At 34.6% G+C, this 26,008-nt stretch overlaps 1 protein-coding gene across 1 annotated transcript in view; it reads right to left on the bottom strand.

Annotated features, from left to right (window-relative positions):
* Positions 1 to 26,008, bottom strand: part of DYRK1A (dual specificity tyrosine phosphorylation regulated kinase 1A) — a 216,351-nt gene that overhangs the window by 144,615 nt on the left and 45,728 nt on the right. The window contains 1 exon segment of the mRNA XM_043992698.1: positions 1,291 to 1,377. Within this exon segment, the coding sequence (XP_043848633.1) occupies positions 1,291 to 1,300 (10 nt within the window). The 5' untranslated portion in view covers positions 1,301 to 1,377.

Below are 26,008 nucleotides of genomic sequence, written 5' to 3'. Positions count from 1 at the left end.
ATCACAGTAAAAAGCTATAGTTGTTATCCTTTCAGCAGAAATACAATATTCAAAAGCCATATGAACAAGAGTAATCTATTCAAAATGAGTTAAGTTATGGCACTTCTGACCATGTTTTTAAACAGCAGTTTATAAACATAGTCACGTCAAAACTGTCAAAGATTCAATATAGCTGAACTCTAGCTCAAAAGTGACACACAATCTGTTTAGTTTTAGAGTTTGTAGAAATCCCATCAGCTAATTGACATTTTTAAAAAATCAACTACATCTGGCAGCAGTATGAACTCAGCAGAATTCAGGTACCAACATGACTACCTGAAAAGAATAGTTAATTGGTCAGTTGTCCTTTGTTCTCAAAAAGGACCAAAATGCCATCACTCTTTTGGAGTACAGTGTGTCCAACTGTGGCTGATCAGACCAATATGAGCTTGGAAGGCTTTACCTCAAATTGGGCACAAATAGTCCACATGAACATTTGGAGTGGAGATGTCTCTAAATCTGACAATCTCACATTTCTTTGGAGCTACTGCAATTATGCTTCACTCACAGAGAACAGCACCTTCTTTGATACTGGCATACCGTAACAGTACATAAATGATAGCTCCCCTTCTGGAGAATGGTGAAGTGAACATGAAACCAACACAACTGACCATTGAACATTTCTCTCCTGATAATTATTAAATGTTTAATCCACAAAGAGTAAAATAGCAATAGTAAATCAACTCCTGAAATTAAGGATATTTAATGATATTGAACAAGCTCATCATGGAGAAATAAACTATAATTTTTTTCATAACTAGAATATGCCACACTAATACTGAGTGCTTTCATTTTAAAGGATGTCCTTTTTCTTAAAGCAATCAGATGGGTTCTTACATTTAACTGTTCTAATTATAGTAATTTTATTATTCAATTAATAAGGCTATTTCCAAAATAAAAACATTTCTGCCAGATCATTTAAAATAACAAAGATATCTTTCCCTAATCAAACACAAACTTCCTCCTACTACCAGAGTTATTATGAGGATCAAATGAAATCATGTATTTGTAAACCCTTATGGAAATGTAACTTATCATATTTTATTGTGTGCTAAAAGTATTAAAGCCTTTAATATCAAAGTTGCAAAAAAAAAAAAATCTCAACATCTAAACTTTCCTCTTGACAAGCCCTGTCATCTAATAACTCCCAGTGTCTTTAATCATAAAGTTACCCATTCTCAAGATATTTCATTAATTCCCACACTCACTCAAGATAACCATGGTCAAACTGTATTTGAAAATTTGAATCACCTGTATGCATCGTCTTCTTTCAACTCTCATAGCATCCTGATGGGGTGGGGGAAGGGAGGGAAGAGTCCAGCAGCAAAACTACAAACACTGTGTGAAGAAAAACAAATTATGATAAGAGATAATAATACAAGACAATTACTCTTATCCAGGACCATCTAAGGTAAATACAGTATTTCATAATTAAACATGAGAATAAAATTATTTTAAGCTTTGAAATTTTTCTGACTTTTACTTGTATTTGCAATCAAATTTTTCTATGACTTTTACACAATACAATGTCAACTTTCTTTAAAATACAAATATTCCTCAGCCATCAGGAACAACAAAAAAAGGAAATTAAAGGTTTTTTAAAACAGCTAAACTCTAAGAAAAATAACCATCACAACCTGTTTATATTATTCTATTATCCTAACGTATTTAAGCTAAGCGATCATTTTATAAGACTCTTCATAGAAGCCATCAGTAACTGAGATTAAATAGCAATGCATTTTATTATTTTCACAACTGAACCTTTACCAAGACAAGGAAAAGGACAAAGAAAATACAGATTAGAAGAAAAATCTTATCAAAATAGAAAAAACAAATATCAGTTCAAAATTTAAAACACTGTAAATTAACCATCATTCAGAACCACCTCCCTATGTGTGACTTTCTCTCATATGTTTTAGGTTATTAGTCCATTTTTGACTATTCATTTACTATCTTCTATTGTTAGACAATGGATTATTCTCCACCAAATTTTTTCAAAGTACTGAGAAAGCAAGCAATTTCACTATTATCACCTAGTAAAACATGTTAGAAGCAAGTGCCTGAATTTACTAACCCCAACCATTTCTACCCAGCCAGAAGCTATCTTCAAACTTTCAGAGCACTTTGTACTCTCTTTTAACCAACTTATCACATCCTATATTCAAGTATAGTTATTTCTATGTTCATCTTACCTTCCCCACTATATCAGAAGTTTCCTGATGAGCAGGTAATATGATTTAATTCATCCTGGAATCCCTCCAGCTGCCTATTGCAGTGTCTTGAACATAATAATTATTTAATTAATATTTGCTGAATGAAGCCAGACCATTTTCCAGAAGAATGACTTTCCATATCAAACTGACTCTCTTCTCTCCTTGTTCTATCATTATTCATACCTTGCCAAATCCAAGCCCTGGATTATTACCATAAACCTCCTCCATTCCTATTCACTTGCTACTCAACAGAGCAAGTGAAAGTGACACAACCAAGTTATCCAATTCCAAAAGACCCTCACCACAGCCAGATAATCCTACTCTTCTCTAATTGACTCCCTAACTCACTACCTACACAAACCATTTTCAAACTTTCTCTTCTCTCTTAAAACCTCTCCAAATCCCCCACCCAACTCTCTCAGCTGTCACCTCTTTATTTGCCTTTGGGAAACTGAGTCCATTTCCCTTTGAGCTCTCATTTCTCTTGATTTCAAAAACCACCTTATACTATTCCTCCCTATCTTCCCAAACTGACACCCAACTCTCCCACTTTCCTCCAAACCCTGACCAGATATACTCTCTCCTTACCAAAGCCAAATCCCTTTATATATACCTTTGATTGCATCCCCACCCATCTCCCCAAGCCAACCGCCTGCCTCAATTATATTCATATTCCATGTCTGTTTATCTCTCTCATAAACACCAAACATATCCAAGTTCTTTATATCCACATCCTAAACTTTCAATGGCTCCTACCATCACCTCAAGCTATGTCCATTTATAGCTCTCTTAGTCAAATTCCTAGAAAAAGCTGTCTACACTCGTTGTCTCCACTTCCTAATTTCTCACTCATTCCTCAATCCCAATGAATTTATCTTAATCTTCATCTATCTCGATCTCTCTCCTTCACTCAATGTTGCTGGCCACCTTTTCCTCCTTGGATGGGTCTGGAGTCAGAAAGAGCTGAGTTCAAATCCAGCATGAGACACTAGCTGTGTAATCTTGGGAAATCACTTAAACGTGTTTGCCTCAGTTTCCTCATCTGTAAAAACGAGCTTAAGAAGAAAATTGCAAACCACTCCAGTATCTTTGCCAAGAACACCCCAAATGGAATCACAAAGAGTGAGACACAACCGAAATAACCAAACAACAATGGGTACAAAACCTTACGCAAGTACCAGATTTCATGAAAATTTGAACAGAGCAAATAAAAGGTGATAGCTCTATAAGATAACAAAACTGTTTTTAAAGTTAAAAAGAGGGGCAGCTAGGTGGCGCAGTGGATAGAGCACTGGCCCTGGAGTCAGGAGTACCTGAGTTCAAATCCGGCCTCAGACACTTACTAGCTGTGTGACCCTGGGTAAGTCACTTAACCCCAACTGCCTCACTAAAAAAAAAAAGTTAAAAAGAGACAGAGCGACAAAGACGGAAACAGAGAGACAATACAAAGTAACTCATTTTATAAAATGACCTTAAAAACAAGTCAAAGCGGGGAAAAAATACTAAGAATGATTGGACTACCTGAAAGACATGATCACCCAGGGACAGCTAGGTGGCGCAGTGGATAAAGCACTGGCCCTGGAGTCAGGAGGACCTGAGTTCAAATCCAGCCTCAGACATTTGACACTTACTAGCTGTGTGACCCTGGGCAAGTCACTTAACCCCAACTGCCTCACCAAAAAAAAAAAAAGTTAAGCCATCTGAAAGACATGACCAAAGTCTGGACACTATATTTCAGATAATCATGAAAGTAAATTCAGACTTATTAAAACCAGTGGGCAAAGTGAAAATAAAAACAATTCCTGCTTACCTCCTGAAAGAAATCCAAAAGCAAAAGCTTTCATGAATGTAAATTGCCATAAGCCTGAATTTTCTGGTCAAACAAAAGTACTGCAAAGTATCACAGTATTAAAAAACTAGAGTCAGGATGATACAATATTTGACAACTGTCACTATAAAGAAGAAGAAAGCTTGGAAAATTATATTCTTAAAAAAAAAAAAAAAGAAAAAAACAGGCTTACAACCAAGAATAATTTACCCCCCAACAAAACTGAATATAACCACACAGGAGGGGGAAAAATGAAACTTTAGAAAATACAGAACTTGGGAGCTGACCTGATGAAAAAAAATCACAGTTAAGTAAAAACTTGGAAATGCAAGCAAAGGAACCAAGAAAACATAAAGACATCTGAGTAATTTCAAGGGAATATACAAAAATGTCAAGTTTACATTCTAATAGGAAAGGAAGAAACAAGCACCCCCTGCATATCCTCAAGTCATCAGAGGGTCATAAAGGGAGTTTCAAAAGACAGAGCATGTTATTGGTTTTATGTTTTCATGATTTTAAAAGGAATATGGGGGGAAGGAATACACTAGGGAAATATGGGGGCGCGGTTATTCATGGAATCTGAGTGCACAAATAGAAGACTATCAAAATAGGAACAGGGAAGTAGAGAAGGGATCACATGAACTTCATTTTCAACTGAACAATTTAAGGAGGGTAAAACACACAAGCACAAAGTTTAGCATAGACAAATTCAAAGTAAAAGAGAAACAGAAAGAAATAAGGGATAAGAGAGTAATAACAAGAAGGGTAGAGCAAGAATGGGACCCTGAAGGGGTTTAAAAAGTGGCTGGTGTCTACATGAGAAAAAGAGAATGAAGAGGAGTCAAAGTAGATTTCATCAAGCATAGATCTCTACTGATGTGCATTCTCTCACCACCCTTTTCTTTGTAAAGAGGAAAAAGTATAAGAGAATAGGATGATGGAAAATGCACAATTAGTAATGGTAACTATAAATATTAGGATGAACTCATAAAACTTAAGATAAAAAATGGATTAGAAAGCAAAATCCTTCACTTTTGTTTATAACACACTAGAAATAAAGATTTCCATGGTAAAAATAAGAAGCAAATAGCAAAATACTCTTCAAGTGAACTCAAAAAAAAACAAAAACCCAGCAGCTATCATAATCTCACATGCAGTCAATCAATAAACATGTATTAATAGCCTAACATGGACCAGACTCTTTGTGCCCCATGGTCTGAGATACAAAAAAAAGCAGAAAATAGTTCAAGACCACAAGGAGCTCACATCTGATGGAGGATACAAGAAAAAAGGAGATGATATAGATATAGATATAGATGCTTAAAAGAGAAAAACAGTATGCTTAAAAATGCCAGACATTGATTAATATAATACTCAGCATACTTGCATCAAACATATATAAGTGACAGTGTGAAATAGTAAAATTATAATACTTGGGGACTTTAATGTACTCCTTAAAATTAAAAGAATCTAACAAAATAAAAAAGAAATCAATTATTGAAAACAGATTTTTAAATAAATTAGCTATGATGGTTCTCTGAAGATTCCTAAATAGAAACAGAAAGGGTATGTGTATGTGTGTGCATGTGTGCCGTGTGTGTTTAACATGGCAGTTATACAAAACTTTAAAAACAAATGCAGAAAAAGTAAACATATCAATATTTTTACTGATCAAATTGAGATTAAAATTTTAGTTAGTAGACTCTGAAGAAAGCATTAAAACGTAATTAGAGACAAAATAATTTATTCCTAAAAAACAAAACAGGGTAGGTTAAAGTAAAAAACTTATCAAAGAAAATTACAAGACAACATTCCAAAATTTTTGTGATACAATCAAAGCAATTCTTAAGGGAAATTTTATATTGTTAAAACACTTTCTTCATAAAAAAGAAAGAACAAATCGATGGCATGGGTGTGAAATTTTAAATATTTAAACCAATTTTTCACAAAGATAGAGATTCTGAAGATCAACAAAAAAGTAAAAAAATTAAAATAAAAGAACAAAACTAGGAGCTACCCTGAGATGGAAAAAAAAAATAGAACTCATCAAGTAACTTGATTAAAAGAAGAAAACTAAATTGGCATAAAAAAGAATTCACAAATACAGAAAATAAAGGGAATTATTAGAAACTATTTTGCCAAATAAAACTGTCCATTGAAATGAAAGGGCTAAAAATTTACAAAAAATATCAAATGCCCAGATGAACAGAACAAAAAATGCAAATACAAGTACCCAATCTCAGAAAAAGAAATTGAACAAGCCACAAATGAACTTCCAATAAAAAAAGGCCCAGGACCAGATGGATTTACAAGCAATGATTCTATAAAACATTACAAGAATAAGGAATTACAATATTATATAAAATATTTGAAAAAAACAGGAACAGAATGGACTCTACTGAGCTCCTTCCTTAAAACAAAAATATAGTCTTAATACCTAAACAAGAAAGAGACAGAAAACTACAAACTACTACCTGTAATGAATAAAGTCACAAAAATGTTAAATGAAATATTAGCAAAGAACCTACAGCAACATATTTTAAAAGATATAAACACTACAATACTACTATAAAACTACTACTATATAGGACTGGTTCAATACCAGGGAAAATATCAATAGAACAGATCGTATTAATGACAAGACTAAAAATTATGATTAAGTAGATGAAGAAAAGGCTATTATTATTATTATCATCATTATTAGTAGTGCTGGCATTTATATAACACCTACTTTGTGCCAGGCACTGTGCTAAGCATTTTACAGATGTTATTTTATTTTTTACTCACAACAACCCTATGAAGTAGGTACTGCTATTATCTCCATTTTACAGATGAAAATACTGAAGCAAACAGGTTGAATGACTGCCCAAAGTCACATAAATAGTAAGTCATCTCTGGGACTATATTTTAACTCCGGTTTTTAAATAGCATTTTCTTTTAGAAGAAAGCATAATAAAATGAAGCATTTCTTAATATGGTAAATAGTATATTTAAAACCAAGAATCAACATTATATGCGATGAAGATTAATTACAGGCCTTTCCAATAAGATCTCAACTCCCTTCCATGTTTTGTGGAACAGCCCAGGAAAGATGTCCAATAGCACCTCTATTGCTTAATATAGCAACAAAAATGCTAGCTACAACAATAAGACAAGAAAAAGAATTTGAGGGAATGAGAAAAGCCAACAAGGAAACAAAGCTATCATGCTTTTTAAGATTTGAGGGTAATTTAGAAAGCTCTAGATATTAACTAAAACATGTGAGATATTACAATATTATAAGATATAAAACAAATCATCAGTATTTCTAAACCATACTATCCATACCCAACTAGAAGAGATAGAAACTCCACTCAAAAACCTAACTGAATACAACAACAGAACACTTCAAGGAAATAAAAACAAACATAAATAACAGGAGAGATATTAAATGATGATGAGTACGTGATGATTAAGTGATGATGGGCTGGCCCAGTCAATATAATAAAAATGACAATACTAACACAATTTACTTATCAGTTATACCAATCAAACTAGGAAAAAATTTAAAAACTCAAGAGAAATAACAAAAACAGTAGGAAAGAAGAGGTCCTATCAGTACCTTACTGGTTTCCAATGCAGTGATCATCAAAACTAACACTGGCCCTAGTTCCTGGTTCCTGCCTCTTGGACTTGCCATATTCTCTCATCCAAGAACTTTCCTCAGAACATGGGGCCACCTCACCTTGGAACAGCCAACAAAACACAAGACCTTCTCAACCTGAAACATTATTCTGTAAGGCTCAAACCCTGCCCCTCTCCCTTTTCTTAAGTTAACAATGCTGTGGGGCATTAAATAGAGGGCAAGATTTTAAACTCAGGTACACCTGGATTAAAATCTGGCCTCAGACATTTACAAGCTGTGTGATCCTGGGCAAGTCACTTTACCTCTCCCTGTTTCAGTTTCCTAAACTGTAAAATGGAAATAAGAACATGTAACTCCCAGGGGATAAACTGAGCTAATATTTGTAAAGCACTTTTCCAGCCTTAAAGCATTATATAAATGAAATTTATTATCATTTTTCCACTGCTAAGTTCTTCCTGGAACCTAAAGGTGACAGGCAGGGCAAGGCAGCCACAAGTGAAGAGAATAGATCACTTACCCCAGACTTGTTTCCATTCCCAGCCCTATTCTCTGGTTCCCAGACTCCCATGTCTGGAATGTCTCATCCTAGAACTTTCCTCAGTGCCTGAGGTTTCCTCCATCTGGAAGAAATAATCATACCTGCAGTATTCTCAACCTGTAACATCCTTTTGTAAGGCAGGTGTGCACGCACACACACACACACACACGCACACACATGCAGAGACACACACACACAGGTAGAGGCTTGCTCAGGCTGGGACAGTAGTGGCACACCTCTCTGGGCTGCAAAAGAGCTTAGAACTGAGAGAGAGAAGATGGTGAGAGGACGCATGCCTGTGGTGGTGTGGTATTCCACTAAACAGGAGACAGAGCCAAGTACCAGTTCTCTACCTGAAAAAAGACACTTCGGGCAGAAACTGAGGTCATGAAGCATGAAATGCTCAACCTAAGATTTAGGCAACAAAGAAAAATTTTAAATTTTCTAAAAAGAAAATTAATCAGAAAGTGAGTGATAGAAGACTGGAAAAGGAAATGGAAGGGGGGAAAGGGTTGCAGGGGGAAATGAGAGAAAAAAGATTTCAGGATGAAGAAATTTTAAGTACCTTGAGCATAAGAAAATAAATGAAATACCCAAGCTTACTTAGAGAATATCAAATAGAGATCTCAAATAATCAAATCTCAAAAAAGGAAATAAAACTAGCTGTAGGGGCAGCTAGGTGGCGCAGTGGATAAAGCACTGGCCTTGGATTCAGGAGGACCTGAGTTCAAATCCAGCCTCAGACACTTGACACTTACTAGCTGTGTGACCCTGGGCAAGTCACTTAACCCTCATTGCCCTGCAAAAAAACACAAAAAACAAAAGTAGCTGTAGAAAAAATTCCTGGTACTGATAGACTTCATATGATAACTCTATTAAATCTGAAAGAACAATTAATACATACTACATAATTTATTCTCAAAAATGAAAAAAGAATCCTAACAAATTCTTTTCACAAGACAAATGCAGTCCTAATACCAAACCAGGAAAAAAGGATAAAGCACAGAACAACAGACCAAGATCATTAATGAACATACTTATTCTAAAAACTTAATAAAATCCTGCCAAACATACTACAGCTATTTTTCCAAGAAACCACTCATTATGACCAAGTGAGATTTATACCAGGGACAGTATAGATGGTTCTAAATTAGAAGATCAACAAAATTAATCATAAACAAAAATATCCAAAACCACTACAGATGCAGAAAAGGTGTCTGACAAAGTACAACACTAATTTATGCTAAAAACTCAAAGGAAAAGCTGGAAATGAGGGACATATTGAAGTTACCTGAGTCTAAAACAAATAATATTTGAGTGATCAAATAATTCAATATTTATTATATTCATGGCTCTGTACCAAATAGAGGGTATACAAAGACATCCACAAAAAGAGAAAAAGACCTATTTTACAAAATATTTATAGCAGCTCTTTTTGTGGTGGCTAAGAATTGGAAATCAAAGGAATACCCATCAACTGGGGAATGGCTAAACAAGTTGTGGTATATGATGGTGATGGAATATTACTGTGCTGTAAAAAATGACAAGCAGGATGATTTCTGAAAGGCCTGGGAAGACTTGTATGAACTAATGTATAGTGAAGTGAGCAGAACCAAGAGAACATTGTACATAGTAACAGCAATATTGTTTGATGAAGAACTGAATAGCTTAATTATTCTCAGCAATACAATGATCCAAGACAATCCCAAAGAATTAATGAAGCAAACTATTCACCTCCAAAGAAAGTATACTGATTGAACACAGACTGAAGCATATTATTTTTCACTTTCATTTTTAAGTTTTCTTATTCATATTTAAGTTTTCTTGTACAAAATGACTAATATGGTAATATTTTATATAATTGCACAATTGCTTACTGCCTCACAGAGGGGTAAGGGAAGAAAGGGAGGGAGGGACAAAAAACAAAACTCAAAACTTTAAATAAAAATGTTTATTATTTTTTAAAAAGATAAAAAATGGCTTATAAATTTTAAAATAACAATTCCTTTAAAATTAAAATTGGGCAAGTGGAAGCTAATGATTCCATGAGACATCAAGAAACAATAAAACAAAGTCAAAAGAATTTTTAAAAATAGAAGAAAATGTGAATTATTTTATCGGAAAAACAACTGACCTAAAAAATGGATCAATAAGAGATAATTTAAGAATTATTTAAAAGCCACGGTCAAAAAAAGCCTAGATATCATATTACAAGAAATTATGTAGGCCATGATAGCCTACAACCAGAGGGTAAAATTAGACAATGAAAGAATCCACTAATCACCACCTGAGATCCCAAAATGAAAGTTCACAGTAATATTACAGACAATTCCGGAGCTCAAAGACAAATACTACAAATAGCCATAAAGAAACTATTCAAATACTATGAAGTCACAGTAAGGATCACATAAGTATCATGTTAAAGGAGCATAGGTGTGTCTGAATCTTGATGATCCCATTTGGGGGTTTTGTGCAAAGATACTGGAGTACTTTGCTATTTCCTTCTGCAGTTCATTTTACAGATGAGAAAAACAGAGGCAAGCAGGGTTGTCCCAGGGTAATACAGCCAGTGTCTGAGGTCAGATTCAAACTCAAAAAGACGAGTCTTCCTGACTCCAGTCCTGGCATTCTATCCACTATACCACCTAGCTAGATGCCCATGGACATTAGGATATGATAGATACTATGGAAGGCAAAACAGAATTACAACTAAGAATAACCCTACCCAGCAAAACTGAGTATAATCCTTTAAGGAAAAAAATGGACATGTAATGAAATCAAGCACTCTCAAGCATTCGTTATGAAAAGGTCAGAGATGAAGAGAGAATTAGACTATCAAATTCCAACAAGTCATCTACATGCTCACAGGCTGAAAAAGAAATTGGACAAATTGGCAATTAAGTGAAATTCTGCATAACACTTGATGTTCCCCCAAACCTACTCGAACAAAATTTACAATTAAATCATGATAAATACAAAAACAAAGAAAAATATTCACGGTTAGGACTGATGCCCTTAAAAAAAACACACACACACAGAAAATATTCCCAAAACAATTGACAATTCTGAAGGGCTTATGATGAAAAAATGCTCTTAAGCACCTCCAGATAGAGAACTGGTGAACTGAGCATAAACTATAGCATACTTTTTAAACTTTCTTCATTTTTCTTAATTTCTTTTCCAATATGGCCAACAGGGAAATGTTTCGTGTGACTTCACATGTATAATGGATGTCATATTGCTTGCCTTTTCAAATGGGGAAACAACAGAAAGGCAAAAGAGAATTTGGAACTCAATTTTTTTAAATGAATGTTAAGAAAATTTTACATGTAATTGAGAAATACTTAACAAAATAAAAACATTTTTTAAAATAGAAAAGGGGAAAGCTGTTGAAGAAATTGAAGAACTGTTTTGCTGAAATGAGTGACCACTCACAATCAGAGAGCATAAATTTCTATCAGACCCAGAAAACATAATTTCATTTCTTCCTTTGTGTTCTAATAGCACATGAGTAGGGAGGGGAAAAAAGGCAAGTAGTAGGTGTTTGGCAAGGACAAAGGGCAAAGCTATGACAGGACAAGGAAGCAAAGGATTCAAGAGTAGAGGATAGTGTGGTCTTGAACTAGTTCACAAAAGGGTCAAAATTGGAAAGTTGGGCCAGTGTTGTGACATCAGGACTTCTAGACTGTTAAATTACTCTAGGGTAGAGGGGATTAGAGGTGACAAATAGTGAGAATATAGATGAGGAATTAGGAAATTAGTATTAGAGGAAATATCAATATATATTTTGAAGTACCTACATGTGAGGCCTATGGCCGGGGAAGCACTGCACTCTTTGAGAAAAGAAGGTTAAAGGGTTGATAAATGTCCACTAGTATATGGATTGGGTGATAAATCTACACATCAAGAACCTCAGAGAAACTGCTGTGTAAATGGGTGGTACAAAGTTATTTTGTTAGTGGCAAAAGAAAGCAAGGAGTAATCAAATTTCCCATGAGGTCAAATAGCTTGAGGTTATACAAGAAGATGTAAGTAGTACTTCTTTGAAGATGGCCAGAGATGCAGTGTCATAGGGAGAGTCAGGTTTTAAGTACCAGAATATGGAAGGGAAGAGTTAGAAAGGAACATGTTTAAAGCAAAAGCAAGTTTACACAACTGAGGGCATATCTGGGTTGGGGAGGACAAAGAGGGCTGAAGTGGATGGAAATGAAAATGTAGAAAGTTGGGTTGAGGATCAGACTCCACTTTTTCTTTGGTAGTCAAAATGTCAGTATCATTAGGATTAGGAAAGAGATACAATTTGGTAATGAGTCTAGGCATGAATATCAGTGGACAGGGAAAGGTCCAATGATGAAGGCAGGTGGGAGAACCCTAGGTTCCAACACAGTCCTTGGGCAAGATTGTTTCTTTGTCCTGGGATGTATCCAGAAGTCAGCCTCAATGCAGTGGGAAGAAGACTTACTCCAAGGAAATGAGAGACAGAAACAAATGTTTACTACATAACAATACACTAAATCACAAGCAACTTTGTGGTAGCAAAGAATTGGAGGGAAAAGATTAATGACCATTTCTTAAGAGAATGACGGGGGGGGGGGGGGGGGGGGGGGGGGGAACCTATGATCTACTAATACACTAAATATCACTGAATAGTAATAAATTAAAGGATGAAATCAGAGAAACAAAGAGCATGTGTGTAAACTAGACAATGACTTCAACTGTGTAAAAGAAAAATTATCACTAAAAAATAAATGTGATTTTAGGTAATGGAAAAACCAGTGATGGTTTAAGAAAACAGAAAATAAAACATACTTCCCTCCCTAAACTAATAGGATAGAATATTGTATACATTATCAGATACAATTACTGTATCAAATGTTTTTGCTTAATTATTTTTCTTCTTACAAGGAAGGGTTAAAAGGGGGGAGTATGGGTAATTTCTGTGTGAAGAAAAAAGGACAAAGATAAAAAGCACCAATAAATATATTTTGAAAAGATGTTATAGAAAAAATGTTTTCTTTATTACAATTTTAACAAGGGTCTTAGAACAACAGGGTCATCAGGGACTCACGGAAAAAGGAATGGCTACCCATAACTCAGGACATAGCCTATCACATCTAGAGTAAAAAAAATATCAAGTTCCAACAAGACATTTACATGCTCACATACTGAAACAGTTGGACAAATTGGAGAAACTCTGCATAGCAATAACACTTGATGTTCCCCAAAACCAACCCTAACAAAATTTACAACTAAAGCATGATGAATACAAGCTACCCTACCTCAGAATGAAAAATAACACAAGAGGTATACAAAAACAAAGAAAAATATTAAAGATTATGATTGAAAAGTAGGGATGCATTAATGAAATAATATCACACAAAAACCATGAAATACTCCCAAAACAATTGACATTGTTCATATTCTCACTGTAATAATCAAGAAAGGAATCAGGAAAAAAGACAAAAGTACTAGAAAGCAGTGATAACATCAACCAAACCAAATAAATACACTGTCACAGAAAATTCTACTACACAAAGCAAGATAATGACTTGGGAACAACAGGGCAAAGGGTCAGAAAGTGAAGTAAAGTAGTAACAGGAACTAGAATGTTATGTGTAGAGGCCAGAAGCCAGCTTTTTTTAAATATTTAAAAAACTATTCCAATTTAGATATGCATATCTTTTATTTCCATAATTTGCTCACTTTTCCTTTCTTCTAAAAAGGAATTATGCAAACACCCGAAACATAACATTACTAACAATAATCTGGTAAATAATTCACATTAACTAGAAATAACAGCTAACCCAGTAATCAATGGTGAAATTATGACCTAAACTGTATTGCTTCTTTGGATTGGGTCAGGAAACAAAGGTAAACAGGGTTAATCTACAAGTCCTGAGTCACACAACTAGTAACTGTAGTCAAATTTGAGATCAGGTCTTTCTGACTCCAGGCTCAGAGCTCTATCTACTATGCTAAACCACCTAGCTGCCCATGAGTCTTTCCTGACATTTCTAAATTTCTTTCTTTGTGATCTCTAGACATTACTTCCAGTTTTGTACTCTAAGACCAAAGGCAACCTCTCCTCCATGACAGCTCTTCAAATACTTAAAGACTACTATATCAGTCTCCTCTTTTCCAATCTAAATATGCTCAAAATCTTTAACTAATCTCAATGCCTCCCCCTCACCATCCTAGTTGCTCCAATTTATCTATGCCCTCAAAATGTAGTACCAATAATTAAACACAATACTCTAGATGGAGTCTGAGTAGGGCAAAAAATAATGAGATAACATTGTATTATTCTTTTCAACACAGGCTAAGATTGCATTAGATTGTTGTTTTTTGGCTGCCATATTAAACTCAACTCTTATTGAGCTTGAAATCCCCTCAAATCTTAAAATAGTTTTCATAGAAATTGCTAATTAACCACATTTCCTCTAACTTTTACTTATTAAGTTGACTGTTAAAACCCAAACATTAGACTTTACATTTACCCCTCTTAGTATCATGTAATTCAGTTCTATTCAATGCTTAAGCCCTATGATCTAGAATTTTTTTGACCACTCTTCTGTAACAGTAATGAATTTTAGCATATTACTAATTTATATTCATATTAGTAAAAGCATTTACTAGTTACATACATTATAGACCACAGAAAAATATAAACTAAAGATATTTTTAAATGCTATTTTCTTTACTAAAAGTACAACTCTTTTTACTCTCACCAACTATTATAATGAAGTTTATTATGAAATATAAAATGTTTCATAATATTTTAGTAAGAACAATGTGATTTCTTCACATTCAATGTGATGCTTCACATTTTAATAATCCTGTATGTTGTTGAGAATATGACATATGGGTGAATAACAATATTTTTGTTTATTAATCTTTTTTATTGTTTATTTGACTAATGTAGTCAACTAGGTGAATATTTTTATGTATTTTAAATTAAAAGATACATAATAAAACAATAAAATAATAGGTCATAAGAACAATAGGACTTGAATGCTTCTTATTTATCTTTATTATTTATCTTTGTGTAAATACCATATACAGTATAAAAACATTAAGTGAATTATCTCTAATTTGAATTCAGCATAAAGTATTCAATAGAAAATCATTACTCTATTACTCTATTTTTATGTGATGCTGGTTAAGAAATGGTAATATACCTTAATTTCCCAGTCACATTTGTGTGTGTAAGAAACAGCAAAGTCAATCTAGTTGGACAACAGAATACAGGAAGTGGAATAATGTATAAAAAGGCTAGGAAGAAAGCTCATTACCAGAATGACAGTTGTAAGTACCAGATTTATTTGATTCTGGAGTCACTAAGGGAGCCTATGACTAGAGGTGAGATAATGGTCAGAAATATGCTCTTGATTTCTCTTAATCCCAATTTCTTCAACCAATGTTCCCACTAACCTCTTCATTCTCTCCCTTTCTACTTTCCCTTTTCCTAACACCTACAAACATACCTATGTCCTCCTCATCTTCAAAAACATTTTTTTTTAAGTGACAGATATTCCAAGATAATCGCATGAATGGAAGAAGACCACACAATACCCTTATGCTTTTACTCCAATATATTGCTTGAAATTCACAGGAGACCTAATAATGACCAATAAATCCATTGAGAAGCTATTTCTTTCACTCCAAGAAATACACAAAAAGTCAGCTAAAAGTCTGACTGCCAGCAAAGCCAAGAAGGATAGACAAAGCAACCTACAGCCTCTCAGAGAAACAAGAGAACAATAAAGAGATGTAAAGCCAGCTAAACTCTTGCATTCAGAAAAAAAAAAATAGGACAACACCCAAGAAAGCTCAAAGGTGATGAGAAACCCCCTATTATTCCATATCGATTACTTAGGAAGTCCCAGGGAATTACCACTGACCAGTGCAGCACAGCAATAGCATTAGAACCAGACATCCTAATTGCCAAGAAACTACAAGATGACTAGCATTCTGTCCTTAAACACAGAAGGTATTGATTATCTAACGCTCTGAATCTCAAAAGATACTGGGAGCCCTAACCTCAAAACATGAAGGTAATCACAGGCACCCAGGAGAGTTAAGTGAAGAACAAGTAGATTCTACCAATCCATCAAAGTCCACAAAGCCTGGCTTTGGCAAAAATCGTCAATTTGAGCAATAAAGTTGAATAGATGAGTAAATCAAAGAAAACACTGACTAGTATAAAAAATATTATGCAGATACCCCAAAAGGAAAGAGTAATTCCATAGCAACAGCAAGCAGAGACTAAAAAAGGAAAAAATATTTTCTTTAAGGGTTAGTTATATAAACACTTATAAGAAATGCAAGGATTAAAAATTAAATAAAATTAAATGAAAGCTCTGAAGCAAAGAATTAGAATAGTTAGTCTAAAACAGAGTAAATCTTACCCAAGTAAGGGACTAACTGAAAACCAAATACACCAAACAGAATACACCAAACAAAAATCCAAGAGAGAGGAAGAATTAATATTGAATTGAAAGATTCTGATTTTAAAAAAAAAGCTTAGCCAGCGTATTTCAAGAAATCATAAATGGAAACTACCCAGATCAATAAGAAACAGAATGCAATATATCAACTGAAAGAATCTACCAATCACCTCCTAAAAGAGACTCTAGGAATGTTAGTCAAAATCCATAGTTTCCCACATCAAATTAAAAATGCTGCCAGCATCTGAAAAGTAGTTCAAGTATCAAGGAAATGCAACATAATCACAAGACCTGGCAGCTTTTAATAAAAACCAGAAGAGATCCAATATTCCAAAGATACTCTTGCAACGAAGAAAAACTAATCCTGAAAATCTGAGTATAGTCCTATCTGAGGTAGGACCTTTCCTGAAATAGCATTTCTGATTTTAAAAAGCAAAGATGAATAAGAATTCTGGAAAACAAATACAAGTAGCCAAAAGAAACTGAAAAAGACAATTATTGGAGCAATTGGAAAGAGCAGCATAATGATATGGTAGTAACTGGGAAGAAACAAGTGTCCCCTTGAAATTCCCCCAGAATTTTAATATCTTCAATTAAAAAAGAAAAAAAAATAGAGATGAACTGGTTCTGTTATGAGAATTTTTTTAAAGGAAAAAGCAAAGCCCACAAGCCCCTCCCGAATCAGACAAGATGGTAGAGTGAGAACAGCATTCTTGCAGAGCTGTCCCAATATATTCCCTGTAACTTTTGAAAATGCATCTAATTGGGGCAACTAGGTGGCGCAGTGGATAGAGCACAGGCCCTGGAGTCAGGAGTACCTGAGTTCAAATCCGGCCTCAGACACTTAACACTTACTAGCTGTGTGGCCCTGGGCAAGTCACTTAACCCCAATTGCCTCACTTTAAAAAAAATAAAAGAATCTAATTGAATTCTGAGCAGAAAAGCCAACAATAAGTCACAATCGTTTTCCTAGCCCAGGACAGCTTAGAATAGAGAGAGATCTACAGACATTGGGGTGGGGACTGGCTGGAAGCAAAGGGAAGCAGTACTGGCTATAGGCCTTGTAGGCTATAGCAGCTGCAGCAGCAGGTCTGGGAGTATCCAATGCCCACAAACTATAAGGGGACTGAATAACTAATTAAAAAGAGACTCCAAGGGACCAGTGTACTAGTACATGACACAGAATCAGGTGCCATTTGCCATGCACAGTCCCTGGTCACAGTTCCAGGGCAGGAGGGAAATAGTGAGTTCGAGACAAAGCAGAGGCTCTGCCTGAATAAAAAGCACAGCTCAGACAATAAGGGCAGTAACCAGAACTATCCCCAGATCATACCACTTTGGAAGCAGAAACTGTACAGGCCCTCAGACATACCTAAAAAAGCAGTAGAAGGAAATCTGAGGCTCAGGCCATTAACTTCGGCCCTCCCCTGCACTCTGCCACCGCCACCACCCCACCACAAAGTAAGCAAAGCCCAATTCTAATATTAAGTTCAAACTCAATATATGAGCTGGAAAAATAAGAAAATAACAACAAAAGAATATGACCACAAAAAGTTTATATAAACAACAGGGAACCACAAGATACAAACTCAGAAGAAAATAACAACTTGAAAATATTCACAAGCAAAGCCTCAAAGGAAAATGCAAATAAGAAACTAGTCCAGCATTTTTAAGAAAGCAAAAAAGTGATTTTAAAAATCAGGTAAAATTGGGGGGGGCAGCTAGGTGGTGCAGTGGATAAAGCACTGGCCCTGGATTCAGGAGTACCTGAATTCAAATCAGACCTCAGACACTTGACACTTACTAGCTGTGTGACTCTGGGCAAGTCACAACCCCCATTGCCCTGCCAAAAAAAAAAAATCAGATAAAATTGGTAAAGGAAAAATTAGGAAAATAAAAGAGCTATACAAAAAAAAAATATGGAAAGAGAATTAACTTTGCAAGAGTCATAAAAATATGCCAAAGACAATAACTCCTTAAAAATTAGAATTGGTCAAGTGCGAACTAATGACTTCTTAAGACATGAAGAAATAATAAAACAAAGTCAAAAGGCTAAGAAAAATGTGTGAATTATTTCATATGAAAACTAACCTGGAAAAAGGAAAGAGAATTTAAGCCTTATTATACTATCCGAACACCATGAAAAAACAAAGAACATGGATATTCTATATAAAGCAAAATTGTCCATATCTCTTAGAAAGGTAAAGTGAAAAGACTCTACCAGTTACCTCCTGAAAGAAATCTTAAAATGAAAAATCACAGAAATTAAAAAACCCAAGTCTCAAAGAACAAGCACAGCAAAGTAGACAGAAAAAAATTAAAATACTCTGGGACCACAATCAGGATCACATAGGATTTAGTGACCACCACTATAAAAGTCGAGGACTTGCAATATAATGGTCTAGAAGGCAATGGAGCAAAAATTACATCCAAGAACAACCGATCCAAGAAACCAGTGCATAAAGCTACAGGGAAGAAAATTGACATTTAATGAAAATGGAGGACTTTCAAGTATTGCTAATGAAAAGATTAAGCGCTGAATAGAAAATCTGACTGTCAAATACAAAACCCAGGAGAAGCACATAAAGGTAAACATAAGTGAGAAATCATATAAGAGATATATAACAAGATTAAACTTTTTATATTCCTATATGTTAAAGATTTATGTGTGAGTATATATATATATATATATATATGCATGTGTGTCTGTGTGTATAAAAATAAACCATTAAGTTATCATCGTTAGGGCAGTTAGAAGGAGTTTACATAGAGGGCATGGGCTTGAGTCCATTATGTTGTGATGATCTCAAAAGAAGAGTAGGATGAGAAAGAGGGATATACTTGGAGAAGTAAAGGGTGAGGAAGAATAAGGAAAAATATCTCACATAAAAGAGCTATGCAAGGAATAGGGTTTTTGGTGTGGGTTTTTTGTTGTTGTTTTACAGTGTAGGGGGAAATGGGGGAGGGGCAGGCAACACTTGAACCTCACTCTCATTAGAACTGATATGAGAGAGGTATAAAAATTCAAATTACACAAAAGGAGGGTAAAATAGGCTAAGAGATGCGGAGCTGAAAAGAAGGAGGGTATATTACAGCAGGGTTTCTTAAACTTCCACTTGTGACTCAAATTTTTATGCAACCCCAGGTATATAGATATATAAACTAGGTATATACAACCTTTTACTGTTGCCAAGTTTTTCATGACACCCACATTCAGTTACATGACCCCATATGGGCCCAAAGTTTAAGAAGCTTTGCATTAAGGGACTCAAAAGCAAAACAGGCTTTTGAAGAGGGAACAGGGTAAAAAAGAGGATTAAAAGAACATAGGTAGCATTCATAATTGTATCAATGAGATAAACTCACCCATAAAAACAGAAGAGGAAAGCAGAATGAATTAGAAACCAGAATCCAACAATATGTTGTTTACAAGAGAAACATCTGAAATAGAAACATGTTCAGAGTTAAAATAAGGGGCTGGAGAAATTTTATTATGTTTTACTATAAGTAAAAAGGGAAAGGGTACCTAGCAATCGTAATCTCAGACAAAGCAAAAAGAAAAACAACCTAATTAAAAGAGATAATCAGGGAGGCTACATTTTGGAGGAAGTACCATAGAAATGAATATCAATTCTGAACATGTATGCACCAAATGGGGCAAATAAGTGGCATGGGGAATAGAGTACAGGACCTGGAGTCAAGAAGACCTGAGTTCAAATCTGCCCTCAGACACTCACTAGCTGTGTGTAGCTGAGCAAGTCACTTAACCTTGTTTACCTCAGTTTCCTCATCTTTAAAATGAGTTGGAAAATAAATAAATAAATAAAATTAGTTGGAGAAGGAAATGGCAAACCACTTTAATATCTTTAACAAGAAAACCCCAAATGGGAGTCACAAAGAAACAGGCATAAACAACAAGTGCACCAAATGGCACAGAATCCAAATTCTTGAAGGAAAAATTAAATGAGATATAGGAAAAAATGAACAGTAAAACTATACTAGATGGGGACCTCGATTTACTTTCTTCACAGATATCGACAAATCTAACCATAAAATAAACAAAACAAAACAAAGAAGAAGACGTTCAGGAGAACAAAATTTTAGAAAAGTTAGATATCACAGACCTCTACCAAATTTTGAATTGGGAAAGAAAGGAGTATGTCTTTTTTTTCAGCTGTAAAAATATAGCAACTTCACAAAAATTGATGATGTATTTATTAGGCCCTAAAAACCTCCCAAACAAATTGAGAAAAGGAGAAATATTGAAAGTATACTTCTTAAACCATAACAGATTAAATTAATTGGAAACTAAATAATCTAACCCCAAAGAATGAGTAGGTCAAAGAACAAATGATAAAAACAATAATTTCATTAAAGATAATGAAAACAATGAGACAATATATCAAAATGTATGGGATGCTGCCAAAGCAGTACTTGAGGAAAATTTATAACTCTACACATTTACCTAAATAAAAGAGAAAAAGAACAAATCAACAAAAACTGGCTATGTAACTAAAAAAAAAAAAAAACTAGAAAAAAAAAGTTTGAAATCCTCATTTACATACAAAAAATAGAAATCCTGAAAATCAAAAAATAATAAAATTGAAAGAAAAAACATTGAAACTAATAAAGCTAGAAGCCAGTTTTTATTTAAAAAAAAAAAACAGGGGCAGCTAGATGGCGCAGTGGATAAAGCACCAGCCCTGGATTCAGGTGGACCTGAGTTCAAATCCAGCCTCAGACACTTAACACTTACTAGCTGTGTGACCCTGGGCAAGTCACTTAACCCCAACTGCCTTACGAAAGAAAGAAAGAAAGAAAGAAAGAAAGAAAGAAAGAAAGAAAGAAAGAAAGAAAGAAAGAAAGAAAGAAAGAAAGAAAGAAAGAAAGAAAGAAAGAAAGAAAGAAAGAAAAAACAACAACAATAAAATAGATAAACCACTAGCTAATAAGATTTTTTAAAAAGAAGAAAACCTGATCACCAGAATGAAAAATAAAGAGTGACTGCACAACCAATGCCAACAAAATTCGAGTTAATTGTTGGGAGCTATTTTACTCAACTATATGCTAAAGTAAATAATAATCTCAATGAAATGGTTTAATATTTACAAAAATATAAATTCCCCAGATTAACAGAAGAGTAAGTAGAATAGTTAAATAACCCTATCTTAGAAAAAGAAATTGAACATGCCATAAAGGAGCTCCCTAAGAAAAATCCCCAGGACCAAATGGATTTAGAAGAAAATTCTGCAAAACATTTCAAGAAAATTTAATTCCAAAATCACATAAACTGTTTGAAAAACATAAGTATAGAAGCTGTATTACTTGAATTCCTTATGACACAAATATGGTTTTGATACCTAAACTAAGGAGAGCAAAAACTGAGAAAGAAAACTATAGGTCAAATTCCCTACATATTGATACAAACATTTTAAATAAAATGCAATCAAGGAGATTAAACAATATATCACAAAGATCACACATATCACCAGGTGGGATTTATATCAGGAATGCAGGGATAGTTCATTATTAGGAAAACTATAAGAATGTGACCATTTCAATAACAAAAACCATGATTGTTTAAAAAATATAGGAAAAGGTTTTTCACAAAATACAACACCCATTCCTATTAAAAACACTGGAAAGGGGGCAGCTAGGTGGCACAGTGGATAAAGCACCAGCCCTGGATTCTGGAGTACCTGAGTTCAAATCCGGCTTCTGACACTTGACACTTACTAGCTGTATGATCCTGGGCAAGACACTTAACCCCAACTGCTCCACAAAAAAACAAAAAAACAAAACAAAACCACTGGAAAGCATATAAATAAATGGAGCTTTTCTTAAAATAAGTAGTATCTATCTAAAATCAAAAGCAAACATTTATCTGATATAGAGATACATTAGAATCCTCTCCACTTTGAGAAGGGGTAAAGCAAGGATGTCCATTATGACCGCTGTCATTCAATATCATACTAGAAATGCTACAGCAAGAAGACCAAAAAAAAAAAGTAAAGGAGTAAGAATAATCAATGAGGAAAATAAGACATCACTTTTTGGAGATATTATGATGGTTTATTTAGAAAATCCTACAGTCAACTAAAAAACTAGTCAAAACTTTGGAAAAAGTTGTGGGATACAAAAACAATGCAATCAAAATTAGAAGAAAAGAAGGAAAATTAAAGAAAAAAATTTACAGGAAGTTTATCTGATAAAAAGTTCTATTTCTCAAATATATAGAGAACTGAGCAAAAAATATTTTTAATAGGAGACATTGCCCAATTAATAAATGGCCAAAGTATATGAATAGGCAGTTTTCAGAGGAAGAAATCCAAGCTATTAATAGACATATGGAAAAAACAGTCTGAATGGCAAATAATTAAGGAAATGCAAATTAAAACAACTCCAAGGTAGGACCCTAGACCCAGCAGACTGGCTAAAATAACAGATAAGGAAAATGACAAATGCTGGAGGGAATATAGGAAAATAGGTATACCAGTGCACTATTGGTAGTACTGTGAATTAGTCCAACCATTCTGGAGAGCAATATGGAACTATGACCACTCAAAAGGCTATGAAACTGTATATACATTTGACCCAGCAATACTGCTACTAAGTCTAGGTCCCATGGAGATCAAAGAAAAAGGAAAAGGGCCCATATGTACAAAAATCTCTTTGTGAAGTGGCAAAGAACTGGAAATTAAGGAAACTCCCATCAACTGGGAAATGGCTGAACAAGTTGTGATATGACTATGATGGAATACTATTGTGCTACAAGAAATGAAGGGGATTGTATTCAGAAAAACCTGGGAAGACATATGAACTGATGCAAAGTGAAGTTAATAGAACCAAGAAAATAATGTACACTGTTAACAGTAATACTATAAACTGTGAAAATTTTAGTAACTGATCAATACAATTATCCACCAGAATTCCAAAGGATTCATGATGAAAAATGCTATCCACCTCCAGTGAGAGAATAGATGGACTCACATATGTAACAAGTTATTTCTTACTATCTCAATGGGAGAGAAAAAGAGGTTAAAAAGAATACACTAACGTAGAAAGGAAAACAGGTGTAACTTCCTTTCTAATAATTCAGGTGAGAAGAATATACAAACATGGGGTAATGTCTTCTTCTGAAAAAGACAAAAAGGAAGAAACAAACAATTTGAAGTGGAAAGCTCAACAGGGATACAGTGCAGGGGAGGAGGTGTTAAAAGGTAATATCAAGTAGAAAATAATAATCAATCAACTAACACTTAATAAACACCTAATATTTGCCAGACACTATGTAAAGCACTAAGGATCCAAAAAACACAACAACAACAACAGACCCTGCTTTCAAGGAGCACACAGTCTAATGGGAGACATTTAAATACACACACACACACACACACACACACACACACACACACAAGATATATACAGTATAAACTGGGGAAAGACTTAGAAAGAAGGCACTAAGACTAAAGACGTCTAGGAAGGCTTCTTGGAGAAAGTGGGACTTTAGCTGACAATTAAAGATGGAGATGACAATGAGAAGGGAGAGGAGGGAGAAGTTCCAGGCATGAGAGACAACCAGTGAAATTGCTGAGTCAAGAGATGGATGGATGGATGGATGGATAGATGGACAGACGGACAGGAAGGAAGACTGGAAAGGTAGACAAAGAACTGGTTACAAAAGGCTATAAAAGTCAAACAGGGTTTTATATTTGATCCTAAAATAGGGAGGTACAAGGAAAACAAACTAGAATCTAAGAGGGCACAGCTGAACAAATTGTGATTTGTAAATGTAATGGAATATTGATGACAAAAAAAAAACCAAATATACAAAGGAATATATATATATTTTCAAGCAAGCAATATATAGGATAAATAAGAAATCATTAAAAGAGGGAAGGTACTAGAATCAAGAAGGATTAGAAAAGGTTTCCTGTAAAAGATGGGATTTTAGATCATACTTAAAAGGAAGTCAGGGGATTCAATAGGCAGAACACAGAGAAAAGAGTATCAAGGTGGAAGATAAGGTAAATCAACAGTATCAAATATGGCAGAGATGGCAAAGAGAATGAAGACTGAGAATAGGGCCTTGGTTTTGGCAACTGTACTTTGTGGAAATATAGGATAATCAGATATTGAATATATTTTTTAAAACCTTCAACAAACATAAAGGCTTATTAACTCAGCTTCCTATTAAAACAGCACTGTATAGCTCTGCTATACACCTCAGGAAATACTTTTCCACATAAAAACAATGATAAAAGAAATCAATGAGTAACAGAAATTCTTCCATTTGATACAAAACCTAAAAAAAAAGAAGCTGGCATAGGCTGGGACTGGAGTCACACCAGGGAAGGCAGCAAAAGCTATGGTTTAGGCCTAAACCTGAAAGGGGTCCCTCCATAGAAGCCACGAACTTGAAAACAGAAGAATCTCTAAATGGGAATGTTCCAGAAGCTCCTAAGTCAGGAAGAATTTCAAGAATATGGCCCTAAAACTAAATCCCAAAGTCTTTCGGAACAGAAACAAGGGATAAAACAATGTGCAGTAGGTTCCTCAGTAGGGAGGCAAGGTATGACAGAACTGGCAATTTCCTCTTCCATCCTCAACTCCCTAATGGCCCCAGCTTCCCTAGTGGCTTCTTTGAAACAGCTTTTTCCATTCAAGCAACCTAAAGGGCACCCCCCTTCCCCAGCTTCCCTGATGCAGCTTTTTACTCTAGAAGCAACAATGAAGAGTCTAGGTCTCTGACTTTGCCTCAGTCCAACCATGGGAATCCACCCTATTTGGATATGAATAGTGATCAGACATGTTTCTGTGAGGATAAAAATCCGAAATAGAAACAAAAGAAAACAATAGACTGGAAATGAAAAAAATATAGAAGTGAAGGACAATCTAGAACAAGAGAAACAAAAAATAGTAAAATTAAAAGAAAATATGTTCACTATGCAAACAAAACACACTGATCACAAAGAAAGAACAAGTAGAGACAACCTAAGGATTATAGTTCTCCTAGAGCATGAAAGGAAAAAAAACCTTAATATCATAATGAACAAAATTATACAAGAGAACTGCCTGAACTTTTGAATATAGACAATGAAATAAAAATTCAAATAATTCACAGTCTACCTCCAGGGGAAAAAAAGGTTGCAAACTCCAAGATACATAGTGGTAAAACATGGAATCACAACATGCTATTCCTAACTGGTTCAGAGAAATGAGAAGTATGAGAGCACAATGTATGGCCTGCAGAGGAAAAATAATGTGCAGAATAGAAAAAGTAGGGAGAGTAAAAGAATGCAGAGACCAAGGATAGCA

This window comes from Dromiciops gliroides, chromosome 3 (assembly GCF_019393635.1).
Source record: "Dromiciops gliroides isolate mDroGli1 chromosome 3, mDroGli1.pri, whole genome shotgun sequence".
Taxonomy (NCBI): domain Eukaryota; kingdom Metazoa; phylum Chordata; class Mammalia; order Microbiotheria; family Microbiotheriidae; genus Dromiciops; species Dromiciops gliroides.
This window is presented reverse-complemented; position numbering and strand designations above follow the sequence as displayed.